The sequence below is a fragment of the Xiphias gladius genome, chromosome 16, assembly GCF_016859285.1.
Source record: "Xiphias gladius isolate SHS-SW01 ecotype Sanya breed wild chromosome 16, ASM1685928v1, whole genome shotgun sequence".
Lineage (NCBI taxonomy): Eukaryota > Metazoa > Chordata > Actinopteri > Istiophoriformes > Xiphiidae > Xiphias > Xiphias gladius.
In genome coordinates, this window is record NC_053415.1 from 10,442,501 (window position 1) to 10,466,647 (window position 24,147).

Genomic DNA, 24,147 nt, shown 5'->3' on the forward strand with positions numbered 1-24,147 from the left:
TGGGAAACAAAAGTTAAATAACCAGATTCTAGTCGTCGTTGTCCAGTCGTCTCTGGTGGTGAAACCAGAGTTGCTGTTGTGTGCAAATACAGTATGCTCTGTTCAAAGTCTTATATGCTCTCTCTCTCACACACACACACACACCCAATCCGTGCCCAAACTGCAAATACACATATTAAGAACTGCTGACCTCACACATTGTCTTGTGTATTATTATCATGCTTGGCTCTTGTAAAGCAGGATGTGTGTATGTGTGAGTGTTAACTATTACCAGAGTTAGTCATACTGATGGAGCTATTATTTCCTGAGGACTGAGGCAGCATAACAAACTGAGTTAAACAAAAAGCCTCAGAGTGCCTCTGTGCCATGTCAACATCGGTACACATGCATGCACACACATACACACATCTGACCATCAATCAAAAAGCACTTCTTTGAGCAGCAGAAACCAACACTGACACACATTGTCAAGTTGTATTGGTCTTTTAGTAGAATTCAGATACTAGCAGTCTGTGTCATCCACATCTCCCTCCCTTACCACAGCTAGTGAAACTGAACTCAACACTCTGTAAAACTTGCAATGAAACCCGCGTCACCCCTTTTAAAAAGCTAGTGAGTTATACTGCCCCATGATGGCCTATACGCCGTTTCAGAAGCTTTACTTCCCCTGAGAGAAGCCACATTCAGTGGAAATACTGGATTTCTATTTGAAATTTCCATAAAAATAATATCAAGCTATCAGGTACTTGAAGCTTCGGTAAAACATTTTAGTCAAACTCTTCTTTTCCCACAGTCTACAATCTGATGAAAGACTAGCTATCTAACTGCCCACAATAACAGGACAGCAGCAAAACCAATCAATTAACTTTGCTCAGAAAAATCCTTCATTCTTTTTTAGCATTATTGTTGGTTAATGTTGTGAGGAATTGCGAGAGCAAGAAAGGCTCTCACTGCTGTCATTCATCAAGGGAGAAAGTGGACATTCATCACAGGGTTACTAAAGAATCCTGTAAAGAATTGGCTGCCATGGCCCATTTAAGCTGAAACCACAATTATAATGCTTTTGTGTATTATTTTAGTATTAAGCAGCATTATTAAGGAGCCGAGTATATTGTTTCTTTCTATTTGAGAAATTATTCGCCATTAGTGTAATGGCGAATATTTGGAAAAAAAGACAAAGCTGGCTGGACAGTCTTTTTCTCCCTCACACACATACAGACCAACACACTGCATGCACTGGTGTCCCCCTTAATACTGGGGCCAGTGACAGGCTGAAAGGCAAGCGTGATGGATGGGCAGGGCCTAATCACCTTTAATCAGTTCTGTCCTTGAATAATGATGAACAGCCTATTTTACACACACAGAATGGAGAGAGAGAAGCTTTGAGAAAAGATGTCTGTTGCATTCTCTTTGTTGAATTCATAAGTAGTGGCAGATGCCGTTCCTCCTCCTCTGCTTTCATTCTATACATCCACTTAGTCAATGCAGCATATTCACTTCTTGCAAGCTACATGTGACGGTGTTTTTCCGCTTGGCTCGCAACTTCCTCATCTGCGTATCATCATATAACAAAATAAAGCAACAGACAATGTCCTCATTTAGTTCAGCTATAAGGAGGTATTGTGTTGTTACGTGTTTGTGACTTTAGTATAGAAATTCCGAAGAAAGCAGAGAATGAAACGGCCTGGAGCTCTCAGTACCAGGCGCTGTGAATGCTAAAAAATGCTCTCAGCTCTCCAGGAGTGAAAAGCATGCTGACATTCAAAGGCGTTAGTTTGGAATGTTAAAAAAGAAAGTTAAAAATTTCAGTTCAGCTACATCTTTTCAATGCCACCAGGTTGTATAGGCATTTTTCATCTTTAGCATCTATTGAAAATAAAGCACAAAATTTACTAATTGCACGGCACACTTCATATACATAAGACACGGATGAAGGTAATATTTACTCTATTAGTAAAGCATAGGTAAACAGCATTTTTTATCATTTTCACCATCATTGTCATACAACCTGAAAGCAGAGTTAGCCCCAGCGGCCTCATCCTTTTAACCCCTCCCACTCCACAATCAAACACCCCAATATCGGCGTGGTTGACAGGCAGCCGAGGGGCAGTGCTGTCAGGGAGGCCAAAGGCTGAAGCGTGGGGGGCCTGGCAGGGTGGCTCAACCCCAGGACAATGCCATTACAGTGGGGATGAGGACTGCATGAATGACCTTAGGAAATCATGGGGGCCAGCAGGAATGTTCTCCCGCTGGGCGCACACATGGTATTTCACTCTGCAGCAGAGTGATAACCCCCACTCTCACCAATAACAGCCACCCAAAGCAGTCCATCATTAAAAAGGAACCTGGTCAAGGGTTCTCATTGCATGAAAATGCAGAGCATAGCGTGATTACATGTATTCAAAAATATGAACACTGCGCAGAGTTCACGGTCTTTACAGACTCCCTTTTGAGTTCATCAAGCATGTGCATGCACGTGCTTTCTTTTTAGATGACTGAGTTATTCGATGTACCTTGTATACAGCTTTTCTCTGTCATGATTATGCTCCCAGGTTTCCATTTAACATTACAAAGAAAGTAATTGCAACGGCTGACACACAAGCAAACACAGTAGTGGCTAAATCTTTTGATGCTTTTACTTAACACCTGTACAAGCCAGCTAATTTATCTCATTCTCTATATCTCCATTTCCCCACGTAGAATAGCCAGCTTTTATTCCATTTGACAACAGTATGTATGCGTGAGTGGCTTCCCATTGAAGGGGACCCTGAGCTCCATGCAGCCTCATGTGGCCCTATGATTTAAGCCTCAAAGGAGTGAATAGGAGCATGTTACAACCCCGTATAGACTAGCCTATAGTGTGTGTTATGTTCTCTTCATTGACAGCAGCAACAGGTTACTATAGTTCAGCGGCTGACATTAGCCATCAGGGTCAAAAATCCTTGGACGTCAAACTTTTGTTAGTGAGAAGGATAATCCAAGAAGCAACAGTATATGGATATCAATACCTGCATTGTCATGCACAGCAAAGTTATGACTGGCCTTGCTATTACATTTGATCGAATATAGTTTACTCACAATTAATCCCCACAAAAATAACACTGATATCAGTAGAAACAAATATTTCGTTTTTAATGATAGAGACCGAAGCTCCATCTCCCATGTATTCTACAAAAAGCCCACAGTTACGCTAGATGCCTTACAGCAATGTTATTTTCTTCCTTCACCGCTGATTCCAATAACCTTGCGTTTTTTCCAGTGAGAGGCATCTTGCTGTTGCTAGGCAACAGGGTGTCAATTACCTGTGTCCTGGAGAGTGACATGTAACTATCAACATGTAATCAGATTCAGATAATCAAAAACGCAATAGTAACAAATAAATTCATAAAATTACCCAAAGCTCCAAATGCCCCATAAATGTTCTTCCAAACTTGATGTTGCTTGTTTAGGGTCATTTCTATCTGTTGGATCACAAACCGTATTTCCAGGTGGTCAGAATCCGGAAGGATAGTCCTAGCCTTTAGCCCATTTTTGTTGTTGAAAGTTCAATTGGGAAGACCAACTCCTTTGCTCTTCAGATTAAATAAAAGAGAAAAGAGCATTTTCTGCTCAGCGCTGAACTTTGTTCAACTTGAGACATCGAGTGCACTTCTCCAAAAGGTGACACACACTAACGCAAGGTGAAAAAAAGTGTGGTCTGACCTTATGTAAGTACGCGACTGATGAGACAGCAGCAGACACAAATTGAGTTATGGCCTAAACTTTATAGGTGAGGACATGGAAAGGTATTACAAATTACATTTTGCCTCACCCTTGTGGCATAGTCAGATATGCTATATACAGCGTAACTGTGAATGTAGGATCCAGAGACCTCAGGACCCTCCCTCCTTAATCCCATTCATTTTTCCTGACCCTCCCCACTATCAGCCATGGAGAAACATAAATATCTGGTAAGCATATCAATAGAAAATAGGTATAACAGGTTTAATAGATATATCAATTTAAAAAAAGGTTCAACAACATGCTTTTTAATCCTTGGGAATTCAAATTGCATCAAATTTAGTCCAAACATTTGAAAGGATGTCATTTGCACTGCCAGGCTGCTTTGAAGGTAGGGAGACATTCATATAGAGATATTTTTAAGGTTTCTGTTTTATACTCTGCCATGTTGTAACTGAAGTATCTTTTTCAAATGACCAGAATAACAAAAAGACAAGACTTTAATCTATTACCTACTTAATTTCATACAACATATGATAGCACAAGCAGTCTGTGAAGATTCCACATTGTGGTGGAGTCCCATATATTACCATATTTCTATATCAGTAAATTCTAATCTAAAATTATTGAATTGTATGTGGGTATACAGATACAATTGGGTCTCTCCCATTCCTAAAACACGGTCTGTATCGATATACTTAGTTTTTATTTATGTTGCAAAATATCAAACAGACTGGCTGTAATATGTCCCAAAACATACTGCATTTATGAAAACCTCACCCAATGTTAACCAGATGTTAATTAACTGAAAGTGATGTGGTATGCTTCATCTAATTCAACAGGCTTCCTCATCTTTCCCATGCACTGGAAGCGTCTGTCGTGCCAGTAAAACCCTTCCTCTCTTTCCTTATTGTTTTTATAGGCCCATAAATAGTCTAGGCTAAATTAATGAGGCCACAGAGATGGTGATGGAGGAGTGAGGGGATAAAGGAATGGAAAGATGAAGGGAGTGATAGATGGCATCATTATAACGCAGCACATCTCACTTAACAGAACTGTTGGCTTTGGAAGTTGTATGTTTTAACATGTGCCAATTCCAGTTTTTCGTTCCTTGAATGTACAAACATACACAGACATACACACACACACACACACACACACACACACACACACACACATTCATAAACACACACACACACACACACACACACACACACACACACACACACACACACACACACACACACACACACACACACACACACACACACACACACACACACACACACACATTCATAAACACACACACACACACACACCATCATAATTAGCTCAACTGCAGCTATGAGAAACGAAGATAGAGCCTGTTCTTTCCCCACCTGGGGACAATTTACTGAGTATTTCAGTTAAGCTGAGCACACTGGTAATTAACACCGAGTCCCAGTCAGTTAGCTGGCTGATAGCAGAACTCTGTATTACTGCATTGTTTTAAGTGAAAGACTTCACAGAGTCCATTTTCTACAAACCAGAATGAGCCAATCTTCACTGCAGCATCCTTCAAATTCAACTTCAAATTCAATCTTTCATTGTATCAGAATTGAATGACACTCAAATGTATGTTCAAAATGAATACATATTAGTTAAGTTAAAAACTAAAATGCATAGGGAAAAACAATCCATACTCATTCATGTGCAGAGATGTGGGGGGAGAATGACAGTTTAGATGACAGATGTGTGCTTCATTATTAAAATGTGTGTATACCCATGGTTAATATATGGCATTGTTATTAACACTTTTTTTTTGCTGCTAATCAGATGCAGCACACTCTATCAGTGATCAAGTCATGTCTCCCCCTCTCACACTTTCTGTCTCTCAACCCTTCAATTTCTGTACGCATGCTGAGTGTGTATGTGTCACTCAGCACGACATTAGCATGGTAAGTACATGCAGATGGCAGTCACAGCCAGTAACCTTTCAGGACCCATTTACATGTAAATCAATGGATTAATTGGCTAAAGCTCATTAGAGTTGGGGTCTCATCAATAGGCCTACCACACACCTCAATTACCTCTGGGATTGCGCTGCTATCAACAACCCACCCACCCCCACACAAAAGAGTCGATGGTGTACATGAGGCCTCTTGATCAGGAACTTGCAATCCACAAAATACTTAATTATTGTAAATCAATCATATAGAAGAGTTGGAAGAGTCTCTGCAATGGCATTGAGGTCTGTCGACAGTAAACTAAATGCTACTGCAGAATCTGATCAGAATGTCACACTATAAGTAATTCGGATTAAACCCAGCTGCTTTCCTGTGTATTTATTGTGTAGTGACTACATAAAAAAATATCATTTCAATCAGATATAGAGGTCAGAAACTGATACTCACGTTTTAGTGAAAGGTCAGTATCCACTCCCACACATCAATATATCTGTTTGCACCACAAGCAATGAAAAGGCAGCCAGGAAAGCAGGGGATCATTCAGGAGTCAGTGTAGAGGTCTTGCATTAATCAGTTAGATATCTCTAACATCCCTTGAGGCTTTGCACTTTGCCATCGTCTCCAGGTACCGAAATTGAACACTTAATAGCAAAAGACTAGCGGAGCGGAAGAAATGGAAAAATTGGTTGGTTGTATCGCTAGGCGTGGGCTGTGCTACCTTCACCTTGACAAATGCTTGGTGCCATCCATTTGAACAGGGAGAGATGAAGGGAAATGAATCGGAGGAGGTGGGAAATCTGTGGATGATGAGTACAGTAATCTTGTTGGACACTGCTGTCTGCCATTTTTCTCTGCTCATCTTCACACTGCTTCTAACCCTCCATGCATGTTTGTGTGTGTGTGTGTGTGTGTGTGTGTGTGTGTGTGTGTGTGTGTGTGTGTGTGTGTGTGTGTGTGTGTGTGTGTGTGTGTGTGTGTGTGTGAGAGAGAGAGAGAAAGAGAGAGAGAGCAGGACCATGTGAGTGAGTGTGTGTAATTTGTAAGAAAGGTCAGCGCTCATCTCCACAGTATCCCTCAACCTTTAAAGGTTGGATCCTTTGTCCTTGTATAAGTGACACTTTATTCCAGCCTCTGCAAGAGGAGAGACTTAGACAAAGACAGAGAGGCTTCTAGTTTGAGGGCAGCAGCATTAAACATTTTGGTGGAACAACTTTTTTGGGTTGGTATTGGTAAAGGCAGCGCTAAGGGACGAGGATGGTGGGGCTAACCTGCGCTGCAACGGTCATAACTTCATCAGCTGTAAGTTACTAATAAGTTAATACCATGAACCATTATCACAGTTTAACTCTGCAAAAATATTACATTATTTCATACCCATTAACTTTAACTTAGCCATTGAGACCAAACAATCTCCAAAAAAAACAAACCACATTTACAAGCAAGTAGTAACGGAATTAGAATACAGGCACAATAATAAGGAAATATCTCTCTTTCCTGTAGGTAAATATATAAATATATATGTAAATTTACCACGCAATATATATATTAATTAAAAATGTAGTGAACTAAGTGAGGTATAATTATAACTCACGCCAAAGCATAATTTAAAAAAAAACACTCTAAAACGGATGAAAAAAACAACAACTCGTGAGATTTTGTATGAGAAAGACATAGACAATTCAACCATAAATAAAGTTTGTGTATGTCAATCAGTATTCATTTAGTAATATGATTATACATAGATTAATGGTTTAGAGATTTATAAATAATTGTTTACCATTATATAATAATTAATATATACATGTATATGATATTTATCTAAAATATAAATAGTGTTTTTTAAATTCACTCAAAGTACATTTTCTTCCTTTGCACTGTATATGGCGAAAATGTCACATTTATACACATTTTCCAAACTTTTTTGAACATTTTGACACATGACATCTAATCATCTAAATATGATTCATTGCATTCTTTTAGTTGTAGGGACTATGGCTGACCTACATAAATGACTTTAAAAAGGTTGATTGATATTAATGGTGAAAGCATTATAAGCAATACTATCAATTTCACACCCAATGTCAGCATAGTGTTTAGTTTAGCTGCTGGAAATTGGTTGTGGGAAATAAAAACAAGCGTATTCAATTGGAATGGTTTTTTATCTAGATCACTTGACATGGTCAATAAAGAACATAAAGGAAACACAAAATGTGAAAAAACACATACATACACACACACACACACACACATACACACAGACACACACACACACAAACGTATGCATAGCTGTAGGCCTTTAAGGTTTTCTGGTGTGGTTTAGCATTGCAGTCTCCCTGCTTGGTTGCTCTGGGCATGCTCTGTTGTGTTTGGCATTCAATGTGCAGGAACAGCTAAAGGCCTGATCACTGAGGCCTGACCGCCTTTAATCAGCACCCCCTAACTGACACAAACTCATATGCATACACAACAGTGGTGCATGTTTCACACGCAAATGACCCCCCTCCTCTCTGACAGATGCACACATTCACACACATACACACACTAGAGGGTATGTCATGCCATCCGACACCATTTCTAAGTCAACCGCCACGGCCGAAGGTAAAATGTCACCGCTCTTCTTGCTTCTTGTGCGTGGTAAGGATGGATAGAGTGCGCAATAAATTAGTGCAGGGACCTTGTCCTTTATCTCTATCAAATATGGAAGTAGGGAAAGTCAGAGATGCATGGCGTCTAAGTCTATGGATCCTTTGAAAAAGGCAGGACTGTCTGGAACATCAGTGACTCTTCAACAGGGGCACAAGCTGAGAAATAACTTGAGTTACTATATGTTGTGTGTGTTCACGCAAAGGTGAATAGAGTCCACTTATACTGAATTGTTGAATTTCTTTGCATTTGAAGAAGGTCAAATTCTGCATCATTCATGGAAAATCCATGTTTTTGTTCTCAATTGCCCTGTATCTGCTCTGGACTCCCAACCGGTTAGTTCAACTTTGTGCCCACGAGACATCTTTACCAGGTTTGCCACATCCTCAACTGGCTCTTTTCAGTAAAACTCTCACCCTCTCATTTTACCATGGTTGCCCAATATAGCCGTCGCAACAAACGGGTACTCAGGTTATCCCTTTAACTGGCACTTGTGAACAAAATTCAAACATACCTAAACTCCAGGTATAGCAGGTGCTTCACCAGAGTGGAGCAGTCCAGTTTCTTTCCTGGAGAGAACCATGGCCACAGAGTTGAAGATGTCTACCTTTGTGACACTCCTAACTAAACGGCATGGTCCAACAGAAGGGTACAAGGCTACAGTCTGACTCCCGCCTTAAACAAACCTGACTTAAGGCCAGCGTACTAAGTTCACTGGTACAGGATAACTGGGTAAGCTCAGTCATAGTTTGCATGAAAAGAGCTCAATAGAAACTGGACCTGAAAACTCAAGTGATGCCTTTTCAAAACCTTTCAGTATCATTCTGGAAAAGCAGCACTTTTTAAAACTTTCCTCTGACTAGGTTCCTTTGATCCATTCCAGCACCCTCCGAGTCAAAAGCGGGGGAACACTCTTGACAGGCAGCCAGTCCATCCCAAGGCTGTGCCATGGACAAATGTAAATACATTTATACGTATAAGATCGAAAATCTCCCTACCCCTGCACAGTTCGAGACGATGATCTCAAACCACTTCACCTCAATGTGCAATTGAGCAATTGTTTTTACAGAGCATCATCCTTGTTTGCGTTTTTTTTTTTTTTTAACTCTGCATATTTCTCTGTATCTCAACATCATTGCAAATGAAGGAAACCAAAATGATTTTATGAGGTTTAAATAAATGTTCATCTTTTCAAACTCTGGAAATTGATTCTTAATCTATAAATTTAGGCAGATGGATGTTTGAATTTAAGACATTTTCCAAAAAAAAGGCTGCTTAATGAAGTATGGGTTTGACAAACATAAAGAGATGCACTGCACAATTTAAAGCATATTTTAAATATAGTTTGTGTGTTTTCACGTGTGTGTTTGCATGTGTGTGTGGGTGTGTGCGTGTGTGTGTGTGTGTGTGTGTGTGTGTGTGTGTGTGTGTGTGTGTGTGTGTGTGGGTGGGTGTCAATGAAAAGCGGTTCCTGCTGTGGTAAGCACTTTGTCTGCCTTTCCTCACCTCTGCTCGCTTCTAGTTTACTAATGACTTGTATATATTGACAGACATGTCTCTCACACTTATGTCCTGAACTCATTCTCTCTATCACTCTGTCTCTCTCACACACACAAGCACAGAGAAGCACACACTAATCCCAGAGGAGCCGTGATGCCTCACTTCCTGCAGACCTGATAAAGATGGAAAACACAAACAACAAAAACACAGAGGTTACCATAGCAAGGTCAACAACACACAAACAGATGCAGGTACGAGGACATAAAAAAAGTTCAAAAATATGAAGTAGGTAAGGAAAAACTATGGATCAGTTTTTTGTTGTTGTTTTTCTTGTTCAAGGTTGCTGAATTGGTTTCGACCAAGATATATTAGTTACATATATTTACTGTATAGCCACAGTTTAGAATGGGCTGAGTCATAAAAATAAAACAAATTCAGAGATGGAAATGAAGATAAATTGCAGGTAGTAAGTCATATACAATATTATTATTAATATTATAATAACAACCATTATTACTAACTTTAATTTTAACTCTGGGCTGCATTAGCAGGCTGGAGCTGGTCAGTGCAAACAGTGATGCCTTAGATTCGCCAACATTATGCTAATCAGTGAAAAAAACAAAGAAATAAAAAATTTAAAATATAGTACAAAATGTGCATGGGAGACCCATGCAACACTGGTACCCTACACTGGTCCCTGCTGCAACTCAGGATCTCAGCATGTTAAGTTTGTGGGCGACAGTTTGGGCTGTTGCACTGATACGTGTCCACGTATGTGTCCAACTCTTTGTGTGAAAGGGCGGAGCAACAGGCTGCTGCTGAGAGAATGAAGTGGAAAAAACAGACAAAACAAAACAAAATTGAGTGACTGTGAGCTTTCTGTGGTGATAAAGCTCATGGACAGTTGAGTACAGCAGTTCTAACATGTCATTAGATCAGTGGTAACTGTCTATATGGCTAAGACTTTACTGCAGAATTGCCACAAAACTTGCATGCTGTGCCCTTGCTCTAAAAAGTGTTAAAAGAGACTTTCTTGCCTTTGCTTGGTTGTCATTAAAGAATGCAGTGTTTGCTGAAATGGAAAGGTTGTCACGCTGACATCTGTGATGTAGCAACACAGCAAGATCAGACAGCTGCTGGAAGACAGACATTTATGCGGTGACACTTGGGTGTTTCAAACTGAAATGACACCGAGAGGGTTCTCTTCACTGAGTGCTTTGCAGCTGTACAATGAGATGATGCATCTGACAACTACTCAGGGGTCCCACTATACATGCCTACAGGACCTATTTAGATAAGTGAGACACTTGACAGCGGCAGCCCCTTGATTTGAGTGAGGCTGCGGCTGAGGGCACCGCCACATCTTCAGCACCAAGGAGAGCAGACGTAACACACAATAGGTTTACAATAATAAGTCTATTTTATTCATGAGTTAGATTCAAAACGTGCTGACACTGAATATCTATATCTTACAGAAGTAGTCATATTATGAAGAGTAGTAGTGGTATTATGATCAGGCTCTTTGACAGGCTATGACTGCCTGCCGCTGAAGGTGGACATCAGAACAAAGCACATGAGAAAAGATAGAGATTTGTGAAGTGAAACACTATTAATTGTTCTTCACAAATCACAAAGCAGGCCATCTGCGCCAAAAGTCTTCATCGGGGGTCTATATCCCGGTGACAGCTCGCTTTCTTTCTCTCTTGCCTTCACTCTCCTCCCCACTCTCCTCCCTCCTCCACTTCCCTCTCCCGCTTGCTCCCTCTTATCTACCAAGAGTGATGGAGTGACTCCCTTCTTCTACTCCTCCACTTCCCTCCCCTGTTACATTACAAGCGTATCCAAACATCCACTGTGTCTGTCAAACAGGACGTTTCCCGCGGTGTCCGTCCCCTCTGTCCTTGTTTGTCCACTGACACACAGTCTCACAGACATACACACACACACCAGTTATGTCATTAGTTCCACAGTGATTGTCTGCCAGTGTTAAGCCACACCTGTAGGCTGAATGTGGATAAGTACAGAAGCACACACGCACGTATGCGCAAATCTACATATACAAATAAAATATATATTCTATGTGTGCTCTTGTCTTTTGCTTATTTTTTGTATGAACACCAAGTCTCTATATACAGTACACGCACAAACCCACACATGTATTTATACAAATACACACACACACTCACACAGAAAGACTGACCACTGTGAAGTGGTCGGGGGCCTCTCCAACAAATAAACACCCCATCTATCTATCCCTCCATTTCTGTTTTAGGCCTGGTTGTGTGTGTGCCTGTGTGCGCATTTGAGTGTATTTGTGTCTGTGTGTGTTAAGTTGAATTCCTGAGCCTGTGGTTACCAACAGCTTTGAAGTCCCAACAGCACCGGGGCCCTGGGGTGACAGGTCTACCCGCTACCCCCAGCCTGCTCTGGATTGCCCATAAAGAGAAAAGCAAACAGGCAATAATACCCGGAATGAACAAACCTTTCCTGCATCCTTGGCTACAGCCCCCTCCTTGGCCTAGCACGCCAGAAAAACACAAACACAGGCACACACACACATAGCTACATACACGCAGACACCGTATACTATATGGCGGCACACAGAGATAAAGAAGTAGACATTGATTTAATAGGGTGTAAGACACAGACATATGTTCATGCAATATTTCAGTCTACTTGTATAGCAATGGATGAGCATGGGAATGTGCACTCTGTCTCTCTCTCTTGTGCATGCAGGCACTCTCTCTCACATACACAAACAAATACACCATACACTCTGTGAGCATATACAAGATCATTGCTAAGTTTCCTTGCTTAGTGAGTATTTCCTGCCTCCGGACTACAGTTGAATGGTGTCTCTAATTAATGGTATGCTCATCATCTCTCAGCTCTCTTTCCCTCGTTCTTGCTCTCTCTTTCCCTCCCTCCAGTCAGATTTCCCTCCTGGCTGCTGTGTTGTGGAGTGGGAGTCAGTACGATTGCTGTGGGCTTCTCAGCATGCTTTAATTAGCTCTGTTTTATTTTGCACATCAAGGTTATGGAAGATCCTCAAAAAGTCAAACAGCACTAGAGGTGCTCGTAATTTGGGCAGCAATGGAAACAGTATGAAGGGAAATATAATAACACAAACACATCTGTTTGAACTGAGGGTGCACCTCGAAACACAGCCAGTCATACATTAGTGCATGCACAGTTTACTGTGTACGTGCATGGATTCTGTTATTCTTCAGCCAGAACACAGTTGCTCACAAGTCGCTAAAAGAGGGTAACCAGAGCAAGATCCAACGCAGCTTGACACATAGGGGGTGATGAGCTGAATTTGACTCTTGTCAAATGAAATCCCAAAGAAATTCCATTAAAGTTTCTGCCAATAACTTTCTCTGGAGAGAGTGCTCAGTTGCCCCCGTTGAGGAGAGTTTATGTTTTACTCATTGCGATTTGCGTAAGCATTTGTGTCTTTGCTAGTTGGGATGTAATTTCTGGAAAAAGAAACGAAAACATGTATTTTTAGATTTAGTACATTTTGTGTAGTGTTAACACCATGACTCAAGACCTTTCTCACTGGAGCACTCAGTCCAGGCCTTGTCCTTTCTTCCAGCCTCTCCACTCCTTTTCCACTCCAAAAAGGCTAAATACTAGGCAGCACACAGCCAAAAGGCTGCAGCAGAGAAAGCCTCCACACTAAGCTAAACTGACAAGAGAGGAGGGAGACTGATGCAATGGAACGCCAGTGTTAGAGCACAGCCATGTACAGTATAACAATTCATTCACCCAAACAAACACACACTTAAACACAGCTCAACTTGAACTGATGTGATTCATTTGTTGCAGGGGGCAGCTGGAACAAGGAACAGGGGCTCAGAGGATGCAATGAACTGGATAAAGACTACAACGCAGCACGCACAGAGAAACACAAGCACAGTACATACAACCGCATATTTTGCAACAAAAGAGGACAAGAACAGAAGCAGTGATGTATATTGGCCTGTTTCTGGATTAGAAATACTGTCTTTGCAATTTTGGAGATGTGGTGTTGTGTATGTGTATGTGTGCATTTCGATGTGTTTGTCTGTGTGTGTGTGTCGAACTGACATGTTCTGGTGGAGAGCTGGGCGGTTATATAATGGCCAACACAAACAAACAGAGTCCTTCCAAAGGACCAGAGGGGAGCCAATAGCCCCATGAATACACGGCACTCAGCCTCATCAGTCTGGCAGAAAAATATACAAAAGAAAACACTGTACAAAAAACAATATGGGCGATGAGAAAAAAAAAATAAGAAGAAAATGTTAGCACAACTGTGGGACTGAAACTCTAATGCTCTTAGGGGTATTTAATCAATAAATATTTAAAGCAGAAACAAAACCAAAATGTTTAGCATTGATTCAGATAATCTTCAGTATTTTATTTACAGTGGTAAATTCTAACTACAGTTTTATTCTTCTCAGGCAAGAAGACTACATGCACTATATGTCACATACATGGCACATAAAATTATTTGAATCCCTTAAAAAAACACTGGGTATAATTATAAAATACAAAAACACCACTGACAAGCTCATATTTTTAACATCAAGGGTTTGCATTGGATAGCAGCAGTATCTTTCATGATAAACACTAAGCTGCCCTAAGGGATTTTTGATAGGGAACGGGGAGACTCCAAAACAAACTGACAAAAACACATCTACCAGAAAAAGAGCAACACTAGCATCCCATTGGAGTCCTCTGTGATGAATTAAGGTCCAATATTCAAATACATTTCAGCTTTGGTTTGGTCTGACAACTCCTGGGAAAAGGATGTGCATTCCTTCTGGTAGACTAAATGCTAAATGAGTTTCTTCACCAGCCATGTTAGATCTCTACCATTTTGTGTCAACCCTAGGGACTGGCAAACCAAAACAGTAAGCTGAAATGGACATAGAGACTCAGTGGGATTGGCAGTACTAGCAACCTTAAAGGCATTACAGGGACACATTTCATTAATTGCTGAAGGTGAATAGAGCTTTGCTTAAAATCAAATGGTAAACTAGATGCTGAATCTTTTTTCCGAGAGCTAAGGTTGAGTATTTGACTGGTCAGGTTGATGTAGGTTTGCGTGACAAAGTCAATGAAAGATGTAAAATGTGAGTCCAGCATGTGTATGAGGGCAGCAGCTAAATCACTTAAGTGAGAGAGTGAAGAGTGATATAAAACATTCGACATGAGATGGGCGACGGGCTTTGAACCGGCGGCCAAGACCATCAGCCAGCGGTATGCGGAGAAGAGGGGAAGAAGTGAATGAAGTGAACAAGGAGAAAGAGGCACTTTAGTCATCAAAAACAAATAATTTTAGACTATATATCATCGGAACGAAATGATTAGAAATCATCAGAATTCCATTTAGTTTGTAGTGCCTTAAATCTTGGCAAAATAGGTTTTATTCTATTTTCGAAAGTCATTTTCTCTCTTCTTCCATTTATATTCAAATCCAAGCAATTGATCCAAGCGGGACCAGCAGCTCAGGCTTGAGCACGTGTGTTCCTGTGTCTTTGTGTACTGATTTACTGCATATGTGTATTTGCAATAAGCATTATGGTGCTGGCAAGTTTGAGGATTGTGTGTCTTGATAGATCCAGCAAGAATGTAAAACTGGGTCTCTCCTTGAACGTAAAACAGAACAGAACAGCTGCTTGCATTTGCAAAACGCACACACACACACACACACACACGAAAAGATCGACAGACAGACATCCGTTTGCTGTTTTAGGATCAAATTAGGGTTGCAGGAATTTCACACTGATGGTAGATAGGAGTTAGTTCACCTGCTCCAGTCTGTTCTAATGACAGATGAAAGACTGACTTAGCGAGATTAGATCTTGCCTCACATTCTCTGTGGAAAGGCTGAAGCCTGCTCACAAAACATACAGTAATCCTGACGATGACTGACGCGTGAATTCACATCGTACAATGTGAAGAACTCCAAATCCACTCGCTGCCTTTCTCCCTGACAAAAGATCCGATGACATCTTCTGCTCTGATATGGATGATTAAATATCAAAATATGTTCTGAGCAATGTAAACTGCATCCTGTGAAGTATCTAATGATACATATACAATGCAGGCACCAGTCACACAAGCGAGCACGCACACACACTCCCATAACGGCAGCTCGCACAGGGTGACCTCTTGCCACATACAGACAGAATTAATGTGCTTGTTTGAAGGTGATAAAAACATCCCTTCCTTCACAAACGTTTCTTTCTATACACACAAACACGCAGACACATACATTCATGTACAAACACATACACAACTCAGCAAGATAAGGACAGTCTAATACTAGAGCGTACTCTATTAAAGCCCTTTAACACACTTTGGAGTCTGTATAAACAAAGGCAACTGCTCTCATACTCTCTCTCTCACTCAAAGACACACACACACACACACACACACACACACACACACACACACACACACACACACACACAGAACTGAGACTTGACTAAGTGGAAGATGCAGCATCAAGCCGTCTTGTCAAAGAAAACAAAGCATGAAATATTCAGCGAAGGTGCTACATCCACGTCTGACTCAAAGCTAACAGTCAAAGACAGCAACACCTAATCCAAACACCTCTCTCACCACACTGCATCTTAAGTCTACCCAACTGCTGCTGCCTGACAGCAAGTAGCCTATGTGTAATCACTTGAATATTCATTTGTGATTTTAGCTCAATTTTAATATGTTTGTTTATTTTAGTGACACAACAACATGGAGAATTATTTCTCAAGTCACCAAGGAGTCACTGAAGCAGCTCCCAGAACAACAGTTTTATTTCACTACAAATCATTTAAATAAAAACCTATCCAATTAGAGAATGTGCAGTTTTCTTCCCAAGTGCAGCCCATTTAATAATAAATCAGCAACAACCAAACTCCTTGTGTATGAAGTCAGTTGGTTTTGGGGCCTAATATGTCGCTGTGTGTAGGTCTGTGACATGTAACCACTTGAGAAACCATGGTTTAGACATTTGCTTCTATCTCATTTTGCTGTAAATATGTTTTCATCTTTCTCCGCTTTCTGTCTGTACGGTGACCTAACCCCATGCAGGCATCTATCTGTTAACATAGAGGGCCTGCAGAGCGAGCTGTGCGCTGAGGCCCCCGACGCCTGCACACGGGGACTGAGGTGGCCTGTTGGTGCAGCTGTCCCACTCCAGGGTAACATAAGACCTTATTAGAGTCCATTAGACCTCGCTGAAACTAATAAGAGATTGTCAAATACATCCAAACATTCACACAATTCACAGAGAGACAGGAAGTGAAAGGAGGGTGTTAGGAAGGGGGACAGGGGGCTGCCATTTGTCTACATAATGTCCCATTCTTGAATCTATAGTCTTTTCTTTTTTCAAATTAGGAGGGTAAAGGCAAATTTTTTGGATTGAGACTGCCAACATTTTGTATTCATGTAGTCTATAAAATGCTCTTACAATGGTTTATTTGTCCGTTTATCTTATTAATATCATTTGGATTGAGATTGTGAAAAATATGACACTTCAAGTAAAGAGTTATTCGAGTGACCTTTAAGGTCTTTAGCACCCCTTTTCAGGAAAAAAAAAACAAGATGACTCAGTCTGTTTTTATAAAGAACATTTATATCTCATTCTAATCCTTGTTTTTGTTGATAGCTGCGACAAAGTGTCTCCTCGCATCTGGACAGTGAGAGAGGCTCATCTGGAGTCCAGAGCATCAGAAATAGAGCTTCCCTTGGACCTGACAGCAGGGGTTTGACCTGGGAGACAGCCTTTGATCTTTAATTAACACTGGGCATGGCTTTTTAGAGGAGACAGTTAAAGAACATGGAAGCATTTGGGAGCAGCTACAACGACTAGGACTAAGAGAGCGAAAGACAGACTGCTTTTTTTTTTTCAAACTTCCAGCTCAGTTATAACTTTAAGTCATTGTGGAACAGCCGCAGTGCAGAGATAGCTGCTTTCAAATAGAGGCTGTGTCTGGCTTCTTAAGCAGAGCTAGGAGCTCTCTGAAACTGAGAGAAGAGGACCACATATAGAATGACGTGGACCACAGCACCCTGCCACAACTAAAAGAAAGTGGGGTTTCATGGCACATACAGCTGGTGCTTATGTCTCCTTTGCCAAAGCCTCTGGGAGCAGTTTTCTCTTTGACAAGCTCAAACAAAATATACAGAAACACAAACCAGAAGAGCATGAAGTAAGCAAATATATATATACTGCAACTATTGTAACTTTATGTAACATGCAATATGTAATGTGGTATTTAAATATACAATTAATTTAAAGTAACACTTTCTACAAAAATGCAGGGTGCTGTGAAAACCTGCAGCGTGGGACAAAGTACTGTACAGATGCAAAAATTCTTGTTGCACAGGAACACTGATGAAATACTTTAAGTGTACTTGATGAAAGCTGTTACACCTGCCACAGAAGCCGCACACAGGAAGTTTAATTTTGCATTAGACATAGGACATTGTTTTTGTCTGTGTTCTCATGTATATGATTCCCATTATATTGAAAAATTTCAAATTAGTTAAATAAATGCGTTGTGAACCCTGATGAAAAAATATAAACACTTTTGGAAAGTTTTTAACTCATTATACTGTGAATTTAAAACAGACTGGGATGCTCTCTTATATGCTGAGACAAAAGGGACATTATGACATTTAACCTCTGATCCCACTGGGCGCTTGATCCCAAAGGGAATATAAAAGTCGTCATGGGGGTATCATTTACTTACTGTTTTTGACAAAGTAGTTTAGATGAAATGATGTGAGGAAAAACAGGGACAATCAAAGGACAACTACAATCAATAAACGAATTGTCTCCATCTGCAGATGAAACCCTTATTGAAGCGATGTTTGACAGAGCAGTGTGTCAGTCCATAGATCTAGCACAGTTCTGTAGCACCAGGAGCCACAGAATTCTTCAGTGACTTCAGTTATTGTAACATTTTGATTCTTTCCAAAAACCAACAGGCAAAACCTCAAATCCCCAGTAAAACATGTGTGATGATGATGATTTAGCAGACACGAAGAAAGTCAACAGTCGGGATGGTCTGAAAATTAAAGGCAGCCAGACGTATACTTTTTGACTTTTTCAACCACCTCCAAGGCGACAACAGACTTTGGGGTGAGATCGAGTATCTCCAGACTCCAGTGTATACCCACTCTTGCCTCCACCAACACCCACAACCATCACCACAACTATTCCATTATTCACCATCCACTCCAGCCCATTCCTTTCTTCTGCATTATCAGTCCCATCCCTGCTTCTCTGGGTAAGCTATTCCCATAGCTAATGATGTGTCACAGAAAAGATTATAATTGAACTGCTGCAACACTGCAACCTGCTCAAAGACCTGGATGAGACAGCACACACATGCATGAATATATAAACAGACAACTACAGACTTATCCACCAACACTCTTGAGATTTTTGGGTTTGTTTGAAGGCATCAGACATACAAAATGCTCATGCACACAGAAAACACACACATTCACACTTGCATACACAAAGGTTGGGCATTTGACATCAAAGGTTCTGGTCTGACGGATATGACGTGTGAGAGTCTTCAGATCAAACACTTCGGCAGCCTTGGCAAACTTCACCTTGTATCAAACACAGTATTATAAAAAAGGACACACATTCAGGCTGTAGTTGCCACTAAGAAATAGATGCAAAAGAGAAATGAGATATTACACATGAAGAAATGTAGACAACAGACAGAATGAGTGGATGACAAGGAAAGCGTGAGAAAATTGTTGAGAAATATATCGCTTGACTGAAAGAAGATGTGTCTTACTTTGGCAGGTGTTGCTTCTCTCTTCATACCCTGGGTTACATAGACACTTCCCAATAGGCACGAGCCACTCTCCCTCTGTGCTGCAGTACATTCGTGGAGACTCCTCCTCTTTGGAGTGATTGACACATGAACCTTTGACCTCCACCAGCGACTGGGAGTCCATGGGCACCGTATCAGGGAAGGAGGCCAGATTCCTCACAGTATATGGGCACTTCTTAAAGTAAACCCTAACTGAAACTAAAGCTACACAGGCGCCTACATCCTGGAATGCCAGGTAGAAGCCCTTCTTGGTCATGGGACCCACTTCGCGCACCTCAGTGTTGAGCTTGAGGATGCGATCGCCGAGGTCCATTTGGGTGAAGCTCTCATCAGCGGCGATGGTGTCGATCTTAGAGAATTGGTGCTCCCTGAAGTGGCTTCCCTGGTCATCATCTGTCTCCAGGTAGAGGAGGTTGAAGGTCTCCTTGCAGGTGCCCAGGACCAACGGGATGGAGTTGCAGTCCCTCAGGGTGAACTTCAGCTCCACGTAGATCTTCTGGGCTGACTGGCGAGGGATCCAGTTGGTGCGAAGCCAGTTGTTCTGGCTGTACTCCATCACATTGCAGACCTGGAAGGTCCTGATGGGAGTGTAGTGCTCATCCACCCCACTGATCTCTTCCCACTGAAAAAGACAGAGAGACAGAGAAGGGGAAGAGAGAGACAGAAAGTAGGAGCACCAGACAAGAGAGATAGAGAGAGAGAACCAAATACAGGACAATTAAAAAGGACAGATTAAAGGGAATAGGGAGAGGAAAAGAGAGAGAGGCATAGCAAGGGATTGTCAAAGAAGCAGGCAGAGTTGTAAGAGCAAAATAGGAAATTTAAGAAATTATAGGAGGGTGGAGGCAATGGAAGAATGGAAAGTTAGGAAAAAGAAAGAAATAAAAAAATGTTAAGAAAAGGTAAAGAGAGGAAAAAGAGACAGGGCAAGAGCATGAAAAAAGAAGAATGTTTTGGGTGAACAGAAAGGTGAGCAAAGAAATTAGAGGAAAGTAGAGGAGAAAGGAGTAGAACAGGGGGAATTTGGAGTAAGAGAAAGGAGAACATGAGGGAAAGGGGGGGAGATAGCAAAGAGAAAAATAAAGTTATTGCAACCCTGTAAGTATTTACAGATGAATTATTCACATTCAGATTCACTCTTGCTGAATACTAAGCATCTAATAAACACTTAAGGGTGAAAAATCACACTACCAGATTTCTTATAAATTACTCAAATTAATTAAAAGCAAACTTGCCGCCTTAGCCTAATTTCCTAGATTGGGGCTCTGTAAAAATATCTCAGAGAAAAACCATGAAGTATGATTTCCCATCTCAATCCTACTAAATGTGCGTGAAGCTGCTTAATTACTGTTAAATATTAACAAAATCTCATAGCGTTTTTTTTCCACCCTTATACTAACATGTTTTTCTCTACAAGTGAGGACTTTCAAGCTGCAGTCTTGGTTATTTGCATCACAGTACTACTGCTACTAAAGGAAACGTGCTCAATCCACTATGAAACAAAAGAAACTACGAAGTAAAGACAGATATGAGTGTATACCAGGAACGTTCGTGTCTATCTTACATTTTCCCTCCACTGGGAGAAAGCAATGTGAGAGGAGAGGAGAAAAAGAAAGCGGGGGTCATTCCTTTTGAATTCAACACAGCGGGAAGACTCATTGATCATATGCTTTGGCTTCGCTGTCCAGGCAAATCAACACTGAATCAGAGCGCTGATGAATGGGCAAACACCTGAAACACTGGGCTCATTGTGGTTAAAATGACAGTCATTAGAATGAAGAATGGACGTAAATGTGTAAATGGATGCTTTTTCTATTTTGTTCTCTCCGTGAAATTCAGAATGGATGTATGCCTGAATGAGCAGTGCTTTCTTCAGAGAGACGGACGGAGAGACAGAAAATCTTTCTGGGTAATTGGAGACTGAATTAACACTCCTTTCACACAAGAATTGTTGGAAACATAAACCCACACACACATATGCATTCACATAAGTCTCATGTAAAGTGTTTAAAGTCCCATAGCAGGCAGACGCAGCAGGTGCTTTCAGCCTGAACACAGAAATTAATGACGAGCTAAGAAAGTCTAGGTTCTCTATTACATGTTTTTGTGTGTGTGTGTGTGCGTGTGTGTGTGTGTGTGTGTGTGTGTGTGTGTGTGTGTGTGTGTGTGTGTGTGTGTGTGTGTGTGTGTGTATGTCTAAGTGTTCGGGTGTGGGGGAGTAAAGCATATCTATGAGCGTCCGCTGTTTCAAAGGGCTCTCAGGCTGAAGGATGGCCACTTGCTTTTCAACTCACAGTAAAGTTAATGAAACACCCCGGAGAGGGGGAGAGAAGGAGGAAGAGAGAAGTAGAGAAAGTGATAGAGACAGAGTTGAAAACAGCAAAAGGAAGAAGGAGGGAGAGACAAAGTGAGAGGTAACTTGAGGGGAGAGATTCCATTGGTGTTTAGTCTCCCCCGTCATGCTTTCTTGGCGTCACCTCATTCATCAGAGTGTAGTCCAAGCCCTCTCTATAGGTCTAACAATAACAGGGGTAAGTAGACAGAACTGAGTGGGGCTGAATATAGAGAGGTGAAGCTGAACTTAACATTTCACCTCGCGTTACTTACATCGAGCAGCTTGACTTTAAATGTAAGATTATGTGGTGACATGTGAAAAGTAACACTGACACAACAGAAAGTCAAGACCAGATCTGCCACAAAGATAAGTGATTCTGTTGACATTATGTTTGATAAGACAATGTAATTACTTGAACATAATGTATAGAATATCCTACTCGGCTTCAGCTTTAAATATATATTTCTTTGGCATACTTAAACAACAAACTTTTTTCCAGGATTAAAAGCAGCACAACCAGGGATCTTTTTTTTTTTTGGCAGATATGATCTGTCACTGCTGTTGCTTAAAAATACTCAATGGAAATATTACCTGCTAAAAATACTATATACAGGAATGAAAGGGTATTCCAAACTCTGGTTTGGATTTGCATGCACCACTTCCTTGTCTAGAACAACAATTACAGATCTTTAAAAATGAGCTCAGGAATCCATGTAAGTAAACGTGACTTGGGAGAGACATGGTGGTTTATCAGCACACCTTTTGCCTCTCTGAGAAAATGTACAATAAGATTACAAATTACTGCTCCTCTTCTTACTATGACATATCAGTGGCAAATAGTAATTTGGTCATGTAAAACTCTAACAGTTCATTAAATATTGCAGGTGGAAAATGTTGTTTTTAAAGCTGGTTGTCTTCGTGGCTTTCTATCTACTTCCCTATGATCTAGGACCTAATGAAAAACTTAAGAGGATGGAACAAATGTAAGTGGAGCAGGCTTAAGTATCTGCTCTAGAGTGTGTCTAATCTGTCTCGTTGTTTCAAGAGCTTCTCCACTTATTGAACAAATTATTGTTACATTTCGTTGTGCCATATTAAGTTTGCAATTACCCTAAAAAGGTGGCCTGAGAGTGGAGAGCATGCGTGTGTGTGTTTGGGTGTATACAAAGTATGTCTATATATACTGAGCAAGCAAATGTGTTTGTTTGTGAATATGGCCGATGATCAGCTTACTTTCCTGTTTCTTACCAACATGTCGTGTGTTTGCATTTGTGTTTGTGAATGCGTGTGTATATACTATTCAGTCTTTGTATGCAGATGTATCTGTGAGCTACTGTCTTTATGTCTTATTACTTTATGTACTTTCATGTCAAACACGAGGATGTAAACTGGGCCAGATCTAAAGCGACTGCGAGTGATTTGTCTCTGCTGTCTTTTAAGCTGTCTTTGGGAGGGGTCTGAAGTTTGCCGAAGACAAACACACACAGGGTTCAAAATCAAACCCAGGTGTGTGGAAGTGCCTGTATGCGTATGTGTGCGTGTATGTTTATGTTAGGTATGCTATATCCTATTCCAGGGAAGATGACTCGACTTGAGCAAGTCTCTGCCAAAGTAAATGAGACCTCCACTATGATGTGAGGAGCCCACTCTGGAGGATAGTATATATTACATGGAGTTACCTCTTCATCCCCACCCACAAACATTACATCATAAGAATTAAGTCCTCCAACCTTGAATTTCTTCCCGGTATTAGTTAGCCAAGGCCTGTTTTATGTGTCCTTCACTTGACAAAAAGGAAGAGGGGGTGAGGAAATAAAGGGAGAATAATTTAACATCATTACCTACTGTATCTCCAGATCTGGAAGTGGATTAGTAAGGAAGGTGTGGTTCTATGGAAGTGTATTGCAGTACCCAAGAGTTTAGAGTTCTAGTATGTTCTGGGCATTTATTTCATGAGTATCCCTATTGCCAGACAAGAGCGACAGTGTTTGATAATTCTGCAAAACTCCAGATCACATTTAATGACAGTGCTTTTTTTTTTTTTTTTTTTTAAAAGAAAAAGAAAATCCATAGCCACCATTTTTGCAACTGCCATTTCTCGCTTTCTGCAATATCTCGAAGCTCTGCGATCGGCAGATGCAACTCTCAC

At 40.9% G+C, this 24,147-nt stretch overlaps 1 protein-coding gene across 4 annotated transcripts in view; it reads right to left on the reverse strand.

The window, feature by feature from the left end:
• The window catches only part of epha3 (eph receptor A3), a 100,218-nt gene that overhangs the window by 62,827 nt on the left and 13,244 nt on the right, over positions 1-24,147 (reverse strand). For all 4 annotated transcript variants that reach the window (XM_040148135.1, XM_040148133.1, XM_040148137.1 and 1 more), the window contains exon 3: positions 19,625-20,285. In XM_040148135.1, coding sequence (XP_040004069.1) covers positions 19,625-20,285 — 661 coding nt within the window. The remainder of the gene's footprint in view (positions 1-19,624; positions 20,286-24,147) is intronic.